Source organism: Cryptotermes secundus, unplaced genomic scaffold (genome assembly GCF_002891405.2).
Source record: "Cryptotermes secundus unplaced genomic scaffold, Csec_1.0 scaffold1769, whole genome shotgun sequence".
In the NCBI taxonomy this organism is placed as follows: Eukaryota; Metazoa; Arthropoda; class Insecta; order Blattodea; family Kalotermitidae; genus Cryptotermes; species Cryptotermes secundus.
In genome coordinates this window covers 315253-333432 of record NW_019727434.1, presented here as the reverse complement: position 1 = coordinate 333432, position 18180 = coordinate 315253, and the positions used below count along the sequence as shown (strand labels likewise).

The window sequence follows — 18180 nt, the reverse complement described above, 5'->3', positions numbered from 1 at the left end:
CCCCCTCGAGAATACATAATTTCCCTGTACATTTCTGATTACACATGATAGATGATTACCTATCTATCGTACGGTCCCTTCTACATAAACTACCCTTAGTTATGTTTATATCTCACTTCCCATAGACTATCTTACTACAACACACTAACCCTAACCTTGATATATATATACTATGAATCACTGATGGCCTGCCTAATGTCCTAGGCCTTTACATTAATCTATCATCCTACCCTCGGGGCTCACTGGGTACACTGGAGTTTACACATTAAAAATAACTCAACCACACAGTTATCTCCATTACTATCAAACAACACTATTATTACTCAGCATGGCTAATATGCGTAAACAAACTTACTTGACATAGAAGACTGTAGGCCCTTCCGGCGCTTGTTAAACCCATATTGAGTAGCGCCTCCGGCTGACAACTGAATATTCTGTTAGAACGTCTTCACAAGTCCCCCGAAATTCCCAAATTTATGGTTTTATTTCGCTGATTCAGCCTCGCCGAAAGAGGGTGGGTGACTCCCCCCTCAGTGTCCTCCATCCTCATAATAACCTCCTCATTGGCTCTCATGGGTGGTTGGGCGGACCCCTTGCGTCTAATTGCAGCGTAAGCAGTCTCTTGCAATTGAATCCAGGTTACGAGTGAGGTAAGCTACTGGCTTTGTGATTACATAGACCTGCTGACTTTACATTCTTAACCTAATTGCCAGTCCTAGTGTTTACAAGTTACTGTAATAGCTGCGAAACTCTTTTCGCAAGTCTCTGGCTTTTTTGGGTCATACCATCCTCTTTCTAATCTCAAATTTGGGGCATAACATATGGAAATGCCTTTGTAAAATACGGAGCCCACGGTAGTGTAGTTGGTTGAGGCACTATGCTACAAGCCGATTCCCGATGAGGTCACTGGATTTTTTTTTCAATTGACCTAATCCTTCCAGCCGCACTATGGCCCTGGAGTCCACTCAGCCTCTAACAGAAATGAGTACCAAGAATATTCCTGGGGGTAAAGGGCAACCGGCGCGTAAGACTGACACTCTCACCGCCATCTATGAGCCGATTGTCTAGAAAAAAAATAGGAGTCTCGAAGTCTCATAACCCTATGGGCCTCCACGGCCTGTTACAACACCTCTGGTAAAAACATTAGCAACTAAAGCGCTTCTGGCAGAAGGGCATTTTCGTGAAACTTCGTCCAGCGGTGCTAGAGTCGCTTTATGCATACGGAGAGACGGACGGGGAGATTTTAATTGGTGCTCCGCAGGGTTGCGAAAGCGCATAGAAAGGTCACTGCCATTTTCCTCATAACCACATAACCAGCAGGTCTACACCTGGCGAATCACTGACAAACATTTTAACTGATCATCTACGATTATTATTAAGGAAACTTTGCTCCATACGGATCGCGTAGGATGGCAGAGCCAATAGAAATGATGATTTGGATAGAAGGTGAATTGAAACGGTCGTGGTCTATTTTTTGTAGTATTTCACCACTTGCCTCCCGGATTTATTTAACTGTGGTTTACTACACAGCGCTTTCAATGGTTCCGAATATACAGCTTTGAAGTAAGCACTGATCAGAGAATATTTCATGGAAAGAACGAGGGAAGGAATGGTCACTATCCACGCATTTTCTTGGAGGGGTTCAGGCAGACCACGACAATCCTCTGTCCGGTTAGCAGGTATACAGATCGAGATTCGACGTGGAACCTCCTGAATTTGAAAAAAGAAACAGTGCTGCCCATTCAACCGCGAAGTATGGCAACATGCAAATGAACGGCTCAGCCATCCCCTTCAGAGTGTGCTTACAGGCATAAGGCTGTTTCTACACACTAAGTAGGTACATGTTCTGGGATTTGCATTTAAAACTACGCCCATAGTTGGTTCATATGATGAATTTTTCCCTAAGACATGAACGGATTGAAAAATGATTTACGTTGAAATGTGAGAGGAAATGAGTTTTTCGTTTGTATTGAAACAAAGAAACACCAGTGTACATTGTATTAGCACAAAGGCCTAAAGATGAGAGTCTTACTAGTAAGCAAAAGAAGAAAACAACGTTAACTGTCATCACAGCAGTTGCTACTAAAGAACAAGATAAAACAAAGAAGCAAATGATCCATCAAAATATAGAATTTTCTTCGAAACTGCCTGACATCTATGCGCTATATTTCGCAGTATCCCAAATTAAGTACACTCAAAATTTTGAACTTGAAAATATTTAATAAGAGGACTGAGCAGATCAGGATAATCATGTACATACCCAAATCCTTGACGTTCTTCCAGCTCAGATGTTTCCCACGGTTATAGAATCCCCCTCTTTCAAAAAGAAGTTTTAGCAAAGCTATCGGTTGCTGAGTTCCATATTCATCAACCTGATAACAGCAATTAATGTAGAACATAAGCATACCTGTTACTGTAAGAATAACCTGCCGACATCAGTAGCTGCTCAATAATATATATATTAATATAATATTCATTCATCTGTAATCTGTCAAGACGACAGGTCCACAGTCTCTTCTAAAACAGTTCCTCCACATAATGCGATCTAGAGCTTTCTCCTTCAAATGAGAATATCCTCTTCTGTCTCCAAGGTCATCCAGCATCTTCTTACGTCTTCTTCCTCGTCTTCTGGTCACTTCTATCCGCCCCTGTATCTTTCCTTCAATAACTTCTTCTAGAAGGCAGTTACTACATATAATAATATAATAAGTATAATTATGGTTACTGCATCCCGTATCTGATAAATAAATTACATAAATCTTCAACCGACGCCTTTTCAGGCACAAAAATAGCCTGCGCCAATTGGACATGCAGACGTCTCACAGACGTTGAATTGTGCCGTTAGGTACTAAGGGCATTTTGACACCTCAGGGACGGAGGTTGCCGTAGGACAATCGGATTGTAACGCCGAACGAGAACTATGAGAACAAACACATATCAGCGGTTACTACATGGCACTGTAGGCAACCTCGTTCAAAAAGCGTACGTGTTTAACTGTGAAATTTACCTCGACAGATAAGTCTTCTTATATAAGTGGTTTCTGTTCATAAACTCCAGTCCCCCAACCTCTCGACATTGGGCGCCTTCATCAGAGTGGGGCCTCGTATAAATTTTACGCTTGTGGCGTTTATGTCGCATAGGTTTAGGCGTCAGATATTTCAAGCCAAACGCCGTCAGAATTACGGTTTTTAACCAAGAAGTGCTGGAAGCCCCTGCTTATGTCCTGTTTCGTCCACATCAGTTAACTTCCATACATCCTCAGCTTTCATAATTCAAATCAATTACACCACCTTCGGAATGAAATGTGGCCAGCAGCAATATTAGAGTAAATAAATTGTCTAATATTTCGACGTAAACTGTTTTTTCATGGTCGCCTTGATGTGGCCAAAAAGGTCCACAATCTCGCAACAAACACCTAAAACAGTGTCTGTTCGGGAACTCAACACACTTTCGCATTATGAGAAATAATCTTCCATATGAGCAATTTTTTAAAAAATGCTAACATTGCTTAGGTATAGACATATTTGTATTTCAGTTTCTAACATTGGAAACCGGAAACAAACTGACATAATATTTGCTGACACTACGTAATTTTAAACTTACCTGAGGCATGTTTAGATCGTCAATAAAGCAAATTAGTTTCTTTCCAATTGGAGGACCATAAGTATATTTTGTTCGTTTTTCTAAAACAGACTCTAAATTGCGCTGTACATCCAACGAAGTGCTTCTGGAGGAAAAATTGATGTTCAATATCATCTGCAAATCAAAAATTTAACAATAGACATAATCATCAATGAAAGCCAACATATAATCATTTGGCCAATAATTTTGCTAAATACCATGGAACAATTCTTTTAATATTATGATGACTACTTAAATAATGCCAGGATAAATTAAATTATAAGAATAGTCCTAAGCCCCACATGTAACCATAGAAGATACATAGTTCCTATTTTAAAAAATAACCGAAATTTCTTACCCCAGTTTTTTTTTGGGGGGGGCGTTGATAGACTGACATTTCTATAGAAACACATTCAGCGTAATTCTGAATTAAGGTGCCTTTCTCATACATTGGCCCTCCTTTCTATAATATGAAATCCTTCTGTCTCCTAATATCCTTCACTCTACGCCGTCTGATGTTTTTAGGATAATATATACGGTTTACTATGCATGACCATCGTTATTTAATCGCTAGACAACCCCATTCTTTCTAAAGCGTACACCAAATTATTTTATATTTACAGCCTTATCTCCATTGAGATGCAAAGGAGATAAAGTAATTAAGGCCAGACATATCACATTATTTCAATTATTTAAACTCATTTTAATCATAAGCAAGAATATTTAAATTTTGATTCTTGACGTCACTAAATTTCATGTGCGGGTTAAGAGGTTAAATTTCTCTGTTACTTTTTTACTTTCTATATCATTGTTTTACAATTCATATAAACATTAATTATTATACTTATTATTACACGCAGTAGGTAAAAAATTATAACTGTTGCATGATTTAAGATGCAAGCAATTTTAATATTTCAGTGTTGTTTATTTTATGAAAACCCCGGAAAGGAACAAATATTTTTGCTGGTTTACAATACGTATTAATTTATTGCCCACCTGACAGCATTGTAAAGGAATTCATCAACGCATTGCCAGGCACCGGCTCTGTAAACATGTTCTAATGTGCAACAGTGGAAGCTGTGTTTCAGCGTACGAATGTTACAGCCCGTTGCTGGGCAGCAGTCAGCGCGCCAATGAACTAGCTGGATAGCGATCACGTGACATGTGTCTTCTGTGTAGTGTCTGCCACACAACAGTAGAACTGTTTTCTGTGCGTTGGTCCGTGCGGCTGTTATATAGCGCGAGTCTGCTTGTAGCTAGTTCAGTTGAGAGAATGGGACCGGCAAGTGAGTTCAGCTGCCGGTAGGAAGTAGCTACGGTAATTTCGTAGTTGAGGAAGAATTAGAAGTCGGCCTATGATGACTTAGTATGCGATTAGAAGATTTAGTCACAGTGAGACTGTTTTAATTCCGTTACCAGGAGGCGACTACTGAAGACTAAGAATCCTAGTGTGTGTGTAAAACGGTGAACTATAAATTATGTAAATGAGCGATAGCGCTGTATTGCTTGGAAGTAAGAGAGGTTGTTACCGCAGTGCCAATAAATCCAATCGTCCGATGTAAAACGCGTTATTTTTCGTGCGTGCCCCAAACACGTGGCGGTATCTGATAGGAAATTCATTAAATATATATTCGAAAATGAAATCCGATATTACGTTTGAACGGTTTTATTGATAGCAGGCCTGAACCTACAACTCATTACTGCAGAGTTAATTAATGCCAGAAACAGGAAATTATTATGTTGTTTTGTTTGCATCCATTTTCTCCTCAGTCTAAACCGAAGAACAAAATAATCCTAGGACACTCCGAAAACACGATACATCATATCGCAAGCCGTGACAGATTTATCATCTATCCATAAAAGTGGCTGAAGTTATTTGGGACCAGTACATGCTTTTATTCTGGATGTTTCCAGAATCAACATAATTTTGTTATACTGCACATCTCAACGGCGATACAAGTTGCCAGCTGAAAGGCAACCATTTTGCTAGGATTATTTATTGCTTAAAATTGTACTAAACCAAGGTAACTTAAAGTGACCAATTGTTAATTCCTGAAGTGCTATATTTTGCACACATTTTTCCGTTATCCGTACGTATGAATACCTACATAGGGGTCTGAGTGCAGCTGTCTCAGAAAGTCTTGCATAATCGCAGTTTTTGAAGTTCCAGATTCTCCAACCAGAATTACTGGCCTCCTTACCTAAAACAGAATGATAAGCATCTCACAATGACACGTATACTTGAACCTCACTCAATATGTCTCTCAGGAGAGAAACTACTATCCAGCCTTCGTTCAAAAATCCTGTTTTACGATATGTACAGATTTAAGAAAATCATGGATCGAGGCTACAAAGATTTAAGACCCACTTCGTCATGAATGTCTGTCACTTTTTATTGCTACGATGGTATATACAGTGTATGGATTATGACATAGGACGCTAAGTTGGGCTGGGCATTTTGCTAGGATATGGGAGACAAGAAATACATATAGAATATTGGGAAAGGCCACTATAAATACCAAGGAGATAAGAAAATAATATTGCGCTAGAGCTTAGGAAGCCGATCACAGTGGCCGCGCTCGCTCGAACACTGGGATCGTGGGTTCGAATTCCAGTCAAGACATGGATGTCTGTCTGCATTCATTCTGTGTTTGTGTTGTCCTGCGTAGGTAGCGGCCTTTCGACGGGCTAATCACCCGTCCAAGGAGTCCTACGGATTATCTTAGCATTAAGAAACTGAAGTGAAACGAAGCATTTCACGGATGCCCTATGCTCCAAAGTGAGACCAACAGGAAAGAGAGAGAGAGCTTAGGAAATTGAGGCAAGAGGTGGCTGGAACTGATTCAAAATCGAGTCCAGTGGGAGGTTTTTTAGATATGTTGAACCTGTTTTCAACTTCCAGAAAAATAGAAATCAAATATCAGAGTTAGTCAAGTAAATTCATCGATTTCTCTGACAAGGAGGTATGTGCAATATTTCTAATTACATGTAGAACCTATATTTTAAAGACTAGGCAGATGTACTTGGTCCGGTCTTCTATTGAGAAATATGTAGCACATTGCCCGCACGGCAGCTTTTCTGACTTCACTTTCCTTGACTTTCGGGTATTTAATTGTTTAAATCAAGGCCAACAGTGCAAGGGTAACATAACATTGGTTGCACAATACACTTACCTTAGCTGCAAAGCTCAACAAGTCTGTATGCATCCAGGCCGTAAACAAAATGGAATAGAAGTCATAGATATAAGATCTGCGGTTTTCACGGCGGTGACTATGAAGAATGCCTTCCTCTGGGATGTGGCGCCCTGTAGATATTGTGCAAACCGACGTTTCGGAAGAACGTATCACCTCCAGACTACAGTCACCTGCTCACACTGGTTCCTAGCTCGCGGATTTTTATACCCTGAAGATGGAGGCGATACGTTCCTCCGAAACGTCGGTTTACACGGCGCCATATCCCAGAAGACGGAATTCTTAAAAGTCATAGAGCCTTAGGATACGAGACGATATATGCCTCGCATTCATTTGGCCGAAACCTCTGCTCTTATATCGTGAATTTCAGACTTTCCGAGAAAACATAATTACTGTGAGCTTATTCATAATAAGTTTAAATCATTCTAGCAAAAGTGCGAACTAGAGTCCTGCTAACTTGCTACTAAAATTCTGAGTGATTCTATAAGGAAATAAACAACTACACAGAAGCACAGGCAATTTACGGTTTACGAGGTACAAACCTCTTATCAGTTCCTTCTGGCCCATTTCGATATATCTTATTTTATCTTACGTTTGTTGTATCTTCTTTTTTTTTAATGAAGTTCCATATTTCATCTTCAATTGATAAATTTAATCCGTTTCTAACGTAATATTTCTCATGCTGAAAGTTCCATTCAACTTAGAATTTACCAATAACTCAAATTTCAATAAATTATTCTTGACATACAACATTCCACTCACAAAAATATCCACGATAGTAATTCTATTGGAATACAAATTATATCATTATTCTTACCTTATGAAAATAATGCCCTCTAAAGAAATACTGAAAAAGAGGAACAGGTACATTTTTACTGCGAATAATATTTCACTTAGGGCTACGTTTGTGAAAATTCATTCATCTAACCAACAGAGAAAATGGCACCAATATCCAAACGTATTAATCAATTCAAACTATCGTAACCTAAAATAATTTAGATAAAGGTAAAGTTGTCCCTATGGTTAATTAGTCACTATGCCATGAAGAATTATGATCAATGGAGGCAAAGCTCCAAGCACTCTTAACATCGGCACTATATTGAAATGAATGGTCAGCTTCACAGTCCTGTCGCTTTGTTTCCAGTACCGACTGGACAGTAGGCTACACAGGCCCTGACGTCAGTCTGAATGCTAAGAAGAATAAATAAATAACACGCCCTGCCAGGAATCAAACCTCGAGTCCTGGTAGTGCAGCACTTAGCCTAATGACTTCTATGTATGCCTCACTTCTCTGCAGTTGCCGCAGAATCCGCTAAATTGTCTGCTGAGAACGAAACAAGGACACAATATCTCTCTACTGGGACATTTTCAAGAATACTGCTTTGCTTTTGGCTGCATTGGGCTGCAATGAAATGAATCTAAATCTACAAACGAAACAAGGGAATTTGTTGTTTACGAAAATTCCCAATTATGTCGGAAATGAAAAAGAACTATGACAATGTTAGTACTTCCAAAATGAGATTATAAAGAAAACATGTTTCCTACGATGAGTTAGGGAATTACTTAGCGGCCTCCGTAGTCTAGGGGTAACGTTCCCACCTCATGACTCAAAGTACGCGGGTTCAAACCCGGCGGAAGTCGTGGAATTTTTAAGGAGGGACTTTAAGCCGTGGGACCCGTGTCGTAGATTTACGGCACGTAAAAATCCTCATATCTCTAGGAGACCTCTGAGCAAAATTAGGCAAAGTTCCCCGCCCAAGTAGTTTCCAATGCCTCCGGTAGATGAGGAAGTTATCGGGTACTACTGCCAGCCTTGCTGGCTGAATGGGGTTGATAGCGAGCACCCGTACCGGCAGGGTATGGCGACTGGTAGAATATCAAAGGGGGACGTACAATAGACTATTAGTCGCGGTGCATGGGGAAACCCACTCCCTCCAATAATAGCTCCATACTGATTTATGGACCGGAGCAGCCGGAAACTACCAATTTCTGCAACCGTACGAGGAAACACAGCTTCTTATGATGTCAATGACGAAAAGAATGTGGGGATGCAAACCCACCAATAAATAATATTTACACGGTCTGAGATCCTCGTGGCAATAAAGATTCATATTGTTGTCTTAGTGGTTACATCTCCGTGTAGTCCGGTTGCCGGTTACTGAAGTTTCGGAGGAAAATACTGTCTCAATGTTCAGAACCGAAACGGAGATGAGAGCAGTATGTTTCTTCTGAACTTTAGCACATACTTCCCAAGTTACACGGTGTCATAACCCAGATGCCACTATACAAACAAATGGCTTTTATTTATATTTTACTTCAGCGTTGGCAACGCCTTCCTAGCAAGTGGTGTTTCTCGAGGAGGAAACACACTACACCGCAGAGTCCTCTGAAGACTGCAGACGTCAATCTCCACCGCCACAAGGACTTTCCGAACGTGGAAACTATTTCGCATGAACGGTTGAATTATTTTCCTAATTCGGGTACTTAGTGTAAATAGCTTTGTGCTATACTCTTCAAACTATATACAGCAAAAAGCCAATTATTCTACAAAAATAAGACAACGAACATGGTTGAGACACGGTTGATAAATGCATAATTTCTTAAACCGAAGACATTAGCCTTTCCTTTCTATCTATTGCTCTAGCTGCAAGCTGTAATTCGTACCTCATTCAACAGTTTCAGCAGCCAAGTCGTCCTCACTGTATCCACTGTAGGTACGAGAATTTCACTGAATTGCTTCTCACGATCATGGACATATTCAGGCACCGTCCACTTCCATGCCATCCAGCACCGATTTTTGTGGTCAAAATAATAATCATACAAAGTCGGCTGCGAGGAAGGCAAATTACCTGTTGGAAACAAAATTGGGTCAACTTTCGTGGCTGATACAAATTAAACATGTTAACGAAAGGGTGCTTGAACTGGTATAAGAAGTCTCGACCTTCAGCTCGGGCGGTTAGACATCATGAATTGGGCTACTGACCAAGAACAGAAAATTGGCCGTGCCCTAGCTCAAGCGGTTAGTCGCTGACTTCGCACAGCGGCGGCCCGGGTTCGAACCAGGGTCTGGTCAAGTGGGATTTGTGGTGAACAAAGTGGCGCTGGGGCGGGTATTCTCCGAGTACTTCGGTTTCCCCTGCCAATCTTCATGCCACCAAATGCTCCATCATCATAATCACGCGGGACAGGTACAATAGGCCAATCAGTGGCAGCCGTGCCGAGCGGACCCGGTTGGACTCCACCCCCCACTAAGCGAAAGAACAGAAAATTCAAGTCTCAGCTTGTTTTATGGCGCTATATTGTCATCCGTGCGGAGAAATTTCTTATATTACAACATTTTTTTCGTAATAATAGCCCTCAGGCACAATGCAGGAATTTGAAACCTCCACATAGGGCAGAGCGCAAACCAGTCGACCGTGACGAAGCCATAGATGAAATGGGTGAGGACAAGTAGCAGAGGAGGCCATGGAATTATAAGCTTACAGAAAGACTGGTGAGAAGGAAATCAAGGAGAAGCTGGAAAGTGTGGGTTCCGATCTGTACAGGCATTATGTTGCGTAGTCGTAAATATAGGAAGAACGTCCATGCTATCAGTCAGCATGCCCCCGAGAACTGTCCACTGTCGAAAGCCAAATTTATGTGCTGATGATATTGAGGGTATATATACCTGCGACACTCACGCGTGTGATTGAGAATTTTAAGTTTCATTTGAGGTTGATATTACCACGGCGGTGAGAATTCAAACTGTCGTCTTCAAGAGTACGACACTCATGAGTGGTTACCAACGTTTCGGAGGAATCTGCTACCTCCATCTTCGGGACTGAAGTCAGTCAGTATGGATGTTACACAGGAAAGGTAGGATGATTGGGACAATTGACAAATTCCGTGTAGAACTCCCTCCTCAAAGAAGATTAAACATATGATAACTGAATTATATACTGAAGATGGAGGCAGCGGGCTCCACCTAAATTCTGGCAACAACCTGCTAAGAAACTACATCGGTTGTAGTACAGAAGACTACAATATAGAAATCTATATGCATATTTTAATCATGTTAACTCACCTACTGTTGCCTTATTGTCCAAGGTATCTTCAAATTTGGGCATGCCGCAAAGTTTCTTTGTGTATATATCGAACTGAGAGCGCCCTTCTGTCTCTAGCGACGCCCCTAGTGAGCAGTACAAGGCCTGCAAAAAGAGGCATTCCAGCAGTTCTCCGGTCACCTGCTTGCTTGGGTCCTCTCGGGCCGGAATCAGAACATCGATCATGAAGCACAGCTGCATTATCTGCAGAATAAAATATCAGAAGGTCTGGAGCTGTGCTGTTCGCAATATTTATGTAGCTTAAGGTCACTAGACTCTTCCTGGTACGAAAAACAGAGAAAAATGAAAGTTTAATTGGCCAACTCAACTCTGGTAGCGACAGTTAGAACTCGTCTTGAGCAAGCACTAAATACACATCCACTCAAGGAAGCATTTGGGTAAAATTCTTTTAAAATTTCTCTTTCGTCCGATGGTCTCCACTAAACTTCAGACAGCTTATCAGGATCTCGTGTAAAATTATGCATCAGCTACGTATTGACCAATGTCACAAAGCACTTATTAGGTCAACGAATCTTTACAGAAACTCCGTGGCCTGTAGTCCACAAGCGAAGTATACCGAGCGAGAGACCACCGCTTGTCGGCGAAGTTAATGTCAATTTTAGCGGAAAGGGGTTGTTGCGTGGTCAGCGCAACGGATTCCCACGACCGTTAATCTTATTTTTCTAGACCGGAGCCGCTAATTTTCCATTCAAGTAGCACCTCAATTATCCTCATGAGGCTGAGTGAACCCCGTTCCAGACCCACTATTTCTGAGAAAATCTTGTAGCGCCGTGACTCGAACTCGAGACCTCTGGACCTGTAGCCAAGAACTCTGACCACTAGACCACAGAGGTGGCCAATCTTTAAGAAAAGAAAATGTAAAATACTGTACAGTGTTTAAAGTACGTGTAGATTCAAAAGCGTTCCGCGGGGAATACTGGGTTTTTGGGTTTTGTCCGTCGTCCGGTATTGTAAAGAACACAAGGTTTCGGAAACTGGATCTGTTCCCGTCCTCAGGTGAGGAAGTGGGAGACACATGCCCTCTGGGTCCGTTAGAGGTCCAGTGATTATATTTTCTAACGGAACAACAGAGTGGATTTTCCCCACCATCTCACATGAGAACGGACGGAGATCAAGTTTCTCAAATGCTGCATCCTTTAAAATACTGGACGATAGAAAAAGTCAAAAACCAAGTAATCCCGAATTCGTTTAAAGTAATGACTAATTGACTTTTTACGGGTCTGATAAAATTTAATTCATGAAGCTTACATTAAAATTCGTTACAGTCAGTTACAACGCCCTGGGGTTGACTCAGTCTCTGAGAGAAATGAGTACCAGGAATCTTCATGCGGGTAAAGGGCGGCCGGCGCATAGGGCTGACAATCTTACCGTCTTCAGAGCCGATTGGCTAGAAAATATGAAATCCCCAACATCTCACGACCCTATGGGCCTCCACTGTCTGTTAAGGGGATAATTTTAGAGTCAGTTAGAACACAGTTACAACACAGGAAGAATAAAGAACGCACATACCATATTAAGCCCTCTCTGTGGTATAACGGTCTTCAGTGGAGTAGCCTGCATAAGGCCCATCTGCCCCTCAATAATGTGCTTAATTTGAGGATCTACATACTGGACGAACAGGTCCTCAAGTTGCGCTTTCTCTTCATCGCCGGGTCGTGACCTTAGCCACCGGTCCCAGTACGGCTTGTAGCCTAAATTCCTGGGTTCTACGTACACCACACCAGCACGTGACACAGTGGCTGGTGAAGCATACTGCAGGCTTCCTGCCTGCGTTTGTAACACAGGGCCATATTTAGCAACAAGGTAAAACTTTGATAAAACAAATTAGAGGAAAAGGTATTAGTAAACAGGATTAAGAATTGAAGAAAGCCGTCTTCTGGGATGTGGCGCCGTGTAGATATTGTGTTAACCAATGTTTCGGAGGCACGTATCGCCTCCATCTTCAGGGTAGAAGAAAGAATAAAATCTTAGAGAGAAGAAAAAGTGGAAGCAGGTGCTAACATGGAGGCGATAAGTTCCTCCGAAACGTCGGTTAACACAATATCTACACGGCACCACATCCCAGAAAACTGCTTTCTTCATAGTCACCGCCGTGAAAACCTCAAATCTTACATAGGATTAAGAATTATACTCCAGATTGAAGTATTCATGTTTTAAAAGGAGCGATTTCTAGTATTTCATAACACAGTCACCTTTATATATATATAAACTTCCCCGCCAGCCTCACATTGCCTACAGCAGGCAGAATTCAGAATTACTGCATTTACTCTGTAGCCTTACCAATATGTACGGCAGGCACAGCTGTTAACATGATACGAAAGTATTACGGTAGAAGTGTTCTGTCTTATAGGATATCACGCTCCCTAATCTAGTACAAGTCAACCGACGTTTCGGAGGAACATTTCGCCTCGAACGTGAAAGTAGCGTGAAGCAGGCACAAACACAAAAGTCGGTTGACTATCACCAGACTTTCTGGTGTTTTAAGGCAGTTATATAAAACGCTCGTAGAGCGATATGGAAGTTCATTCGTGAAGTTTGTCTCGGCGTAATATTCGAGGATGTCTGTAAATGATAGACTGGAAGGGAAGTGGTCGTGACCTACTGCGAAATATTAAACCAGCATCTGCCAGAACTTTCTGAACAGTACCAATAAAACCTCAGCCATAACATCCGGGCCTCCGAAATACGGTGCAACTAGCCTGCCACGATGCTCGGAATGAAGTGGTGACTAATGCTTACTTACGTATGGAGCTGAGTCCTTCTGGAGGAGCCGCCAATTCTGCAGCTACTCAAGAATTTCCCAGCCTTTTATGGAACCGGAAGGTTCATCATCGTGTTCACAAAAGCCCTCCATTGGTCCCTATTCTGAACCAGATCAATCCAATCCATACCATCCCATCCTATCTCTCTAAGATCCATTTTAATATTGTCCACCCACCTACGCCTTGGTCTTCCACAGTGGTCTCTTTTCTTCTGGCTTTCCCACCAATATCCTATATGCCTTCCTTTTCTCCCCTATTCGTGCTACATGACCTTCCCACCTCATCCTCCTTGACTTGATCATTCTAATTATACTTGGAGAAGAGTACAAGTTATGAAGCTCCTCATTATACAATTTTCTGCAACCTCCTGTCACTTCATCTCTCTTCGGTCCAAATATTCTCCTCAACACCCTGTTCTCAGTCTATGTTCCTCCCTTAATGTCAGAGACCAAGTTTCACACCCATTCAGAACCACAGTAAAAATAAAGTGGTGACTAATACACAGGAAATTGTGCTGCAGGAAGTATGAAGATTTTGTACCTCGAATAAAAGTGCACAGTGGTCTAGCAGCCTAATTCTTTCACCATTCGCCAATGTGAGAATCTTATTATCATCCATCACAGAATTCATGTTCTCGGTCCAGAGAGGGTCCACATCGCCGTCAAAAAGAACGTAACGTCTCTCCATCTTATCAGTGGGCCTGTTGATATCTCTGAATATGCAGGACAAGAGACCATCTGTCCAGTCTCGAGTGATCGGGTGCAAGGCGCCGTATAACTCGGTCACAGAACACGCCTATAAAAGTAGAAGATGAAGCTAGGAAACCAATTGCATGGGTTCTGACGGTGGTGTATAACACTCAGAACTATAGGGTTCTGGAATTTGTCCATCGTCCGGTTTTTGAAAAAATTCCTGAGTGTTCAGTTTTGCTCCACAGATGGCGCTAGCTGTAGACACAAAATGCTTTCACAACACTCTCCAATTAATGCTTGTATGCTTCGTCACAAATTTTATTGCACAGTTTTTTCTGTAATCTCTCTTTGACAAAGCCTAGTCTGAGGTCTGTATATACGTAGCTGTAGTTATACTGACATGGGTTGCCCAGTGATTGAGGTTAGCTCTTTCTAAGGGACCCAACAGAGTAAGCGTCTCCCCCTTACCTGAGGACGGAAACTGATCCAGTTTCCCGAAAATTGTGTTCTCCAGTTTTCAGAACACCGGACGATGGACAAAGCCAGAAAACGCAGTAATTCTGAGTAACTCTGTGGGGCTGAGTCCTTTTTGAGAAGACACCAGTCGCTCAGCTACTGAGGTTTTCCTAACATTTTATGGAACCCCAAGCCAGTCATTTGTCCCTATTCTAAAGCACCCCATCCTATTCTTCTCAGATCCATTTTAATATTGTCCTCCCTCCTACGTCTAGGTCTTCCCAGTGGTTTCTTTCCTTCTCACTTTTCCACCAGAACCGTGTAAACAGTCATCTCCTATCCCTTGTGTGTCACCTGCCCAGCCAATCTCATCCTCCTTGACTTGATCTTTCTAATTATACGTGTATTTAGCGAAGTATGCAAATTACAAAGCTCCTCAATATGTTACGTATTTTCTGCAGTCTCTGACTATTTCATCCCCCAAGTACAAAATGGAAGCAACATAAATTGTTACTAAAAGGATCAATTATCCGAACATAATAGAACTAGAAACATGTGGGGCTTAACACGAAATAAAATTTTAAACTTCCGAAAACCAGACAATATACTTACCCTGATTAACTGCATTTGATAACATTAATATTATTTATGTGTATGAACTGTGAACAATTCTGTGTTTATTTCTTGCAGCGACTAATTTCAAGTGTCAGTTTGACTCTTAACAGAGCTGAAAATATGTTTTAATCTTTACTTTCTTTTCCAAGTTTATTAGAGACGCATAAGAAGATTAATTTCATATTCATGTATTTAGTAAGTTAGGGTTCAAGAAAAGTGTATGAAAATCAATTTCCTTATTATGAGTACTGATTATTTTACCAAACCCCACGATGAGAAGAGACAAATTTCGCTGATATTGTAACTGCTTGACTGTCTTTCGCTCCATCTGGCGCTCATCCCTCCCCCACCCGTTTTTCTATTTCTTTTGAGTACATCCATCCAAACATGAGGGCAGAAAATTGTGTTATAACCAGGACCCGGATTTTGATGACCTGAAAATATTTAAAAAATGACCTAAAGGAGAAAGAGGAAGAACACTTCGCTTCCATGTTATTCACATTTCAGAAAACATATGAAGAAAAATTCACTAAAATGGCCAAAAATTACAAGAAATATCCTTAAAAGTCCAAAAATTTACCAAAAAATTACCTATAAAATTTACATTTCTGTAACTAGCAGCTCATATCCGAGATTTATATATTTAAATGCATCGCATAGGATACAAGGGAAAAATATGACATGTCATCAAAATCCGGGCCCTGGTTATAACACAAGCTGGTCCATCACAAAGCAGCAATGCAAGTTTGAACGTTAGCATCCAGGCGTAACCAGCCAACAACACAACAGATATGAAATGTGTTTTTCAGTTACTACAAAACCTCACCTTAGGATTCAGAACAAACAGCTTAGTAGCAAGTCCGAGGGATGTTTGTGCCTTGACGAGGGTTTCGATGACAACAGTTTTGCCTCCACCAGTTGGCCCAACAATCACTGCAGAATGTCTCGTCATCATTGTCTCGTACAGCTGCATCACTCTGCCCACCTGCGAATGGCAATCTTGTCTTCAGAACTATGTTCATTACATAGGGCATACATTTCCAATAATTGTCATCGCGGCACACCTTAAATGGGTCTTGTAAATATTGTAGGAAACAAATTTATGTGTTAATTTGTAATCCCAGGCTTTCAGGGGCCATCTACGTAGTTCCAACAGCTTCAGTATAAGTTGTGTCGAAACCCCGAAAGTCAAAGTTGGACACAAGCAGAGAAAACCTGAGTGCAAGACAATTATGCGTTCGCAGTAAAGGCGCACTGAGAAGACCGTGTTTGCCTATCCTTCTTCCTGTACCGCTGTTCGCCTATCGAATTGCTGCGTCTCCGAAAATAGGGGAGGATGCGGTCATATTTTTACTATGGGGTTACACGTGTGTCGAAAACGTCAGCAATTTTATATCTGTCAAACAGAAGCCTACTTTGCGTAGAATTAGAAGTGAACGTTATCTTCTTACTCAGAAGTATATCACTGCACGAAAGATGGGCATATCACAAAAGTGCAGGCAGGCTATTATCTCTTACTGAAAACACGTTTTGACGCGGTAAGATATTTAACGAAATACAGGGAAAGTTTTTATCTTACTGAAAGCAGCATGAACTGCTTCATGACAGTAAGTTTTCTGTACTGTAGCGAAACTCATTTCTCACGTCCATTTATTTGTTTTATTTCGTTTTTCCTATCTAAACTTGAAGAAACTGTAGACGTTGAAAATGTGAAAGTAGACGTGTTATGTATAGAAACTTATTGAAAAGATACTCACAGTTAATTTGAATATGTGACGTTCGACCTATTTCAGATGATATCGATAAAATGTTTGTGTAGATATTATCCATATAAAAATAAACTGAAATCGCAATTATAAACTCTGCATGAGCAAGAAGTAAGCATCAGTGCGAAGAACATGAGCCTGCGGAAATCTCAATGAATCGATTTGAAAAATGTATACTGAACTGAAATACTTATTGAAAATTCCGTCTCCTGGGATGTGGCGCCGTGTAGATATTATGTTAACCGACGTTTCGGAAACATCTGTTAACACAATATCTACACGGCGCCACATCCCACAAGACGGCATTCTTCACAGTCACCGCCCTGAAAACCTCAAAACGTACACGAAATACTTACAAGTATTGCATATTTCTTGTATAAGATTTATATAGGCCCTCCTGACAACTGTAAACATGAAGACGGTGATGAACTCGGAGACTGAACACTCATCTAGCAAATTTAATTTAGTCAGATTCTGCTTTCGTGTAAATTAAGCACAGTAAGGTAAAATGAAGCTAAAGTTAATTAAGTGCTGTTCCATGAAGGTGTATAGGGAAATGGAGGTACAGCTACGCCATTTTTTACCTCGACACTAGAATGGGCGAGTGATCAACTTCACGGAGCTCCCGCTCTACCCCGGGGATAAACCTCCCGATACAAATTTGGATAAGAGGCTGGGTGCGCCCCAGAGCTGGGCTGGGCGCTGTGGATGATAGAAAAATCGCTTGCCCCCATCAGGAATCAAACCCCTGTCCCCTAGCCCATAGCCTAATTGCTATACCGAGTGAACCGTCCCGCCTTAAGTACAGAAATTGCGAATTTATGTCATTAATTTACAGTTCCTGCTGGGCCGCGCCATAGCTCAAGCGGTTAGTCGCTGGCTTCCCACCGCGTCGGCCCGGGTTCGATCCTGGGTCTGGTTAAGTGGGATTTGTGGTGAACAAAGTGGCTCTGGGGCGGGTTTTCTCCGAGTAC

At 41.4% G+C, this 18180-nt stretch overlaps 1 protein-coding gene across 1 annotated transcript in view; it reads right to left on the bottom strand.

The window, feature by feature from the left end:
• The window catches only part of LOC111864824 (dynein heavy chain 10, axonemal), a 136110-nt gene that overhangs the window by 58516 nt on the left and 59414 nt on the right, over nucleotides 1-18180 (bottom strand). The window contains exons 35-42 of the mRNA XM_033751598.1: nucleotides 16267-16425; nucleotides 14218-14472; nucleotides 12425-12682; nucleotides 10876-11098; nucleotides 9477-9661; nucleotides 5730-5822; nucleotides 3604-3756; nucleotides 2261-2372 (exon numbers count right to left, since the gene is read on the bottom strand). Of these exons, the coding sequence (XP_033607489.1) occupies nucleotides 2261-2372; nucleotides 3604-3756; nucleotides 5730-5822; nucleotides 9477-9661; nucleotides 10876-11098; nucleotides 12425-12682; nucleotides 14218-14472; nucleotides 16267-16425 (1438 nt within the window). The remainder of the gene's footprint in view (nucleotides 1-2260; nucleotides 2373-3603; nucleotides 3757-5729; nucleotides 5823-9476; nucleotides 9662-10875; nucleotides 11099-12424; nucleotides 12683-14217; nucleotides 14473-16266; nucleotides 16426-18180) is intronic.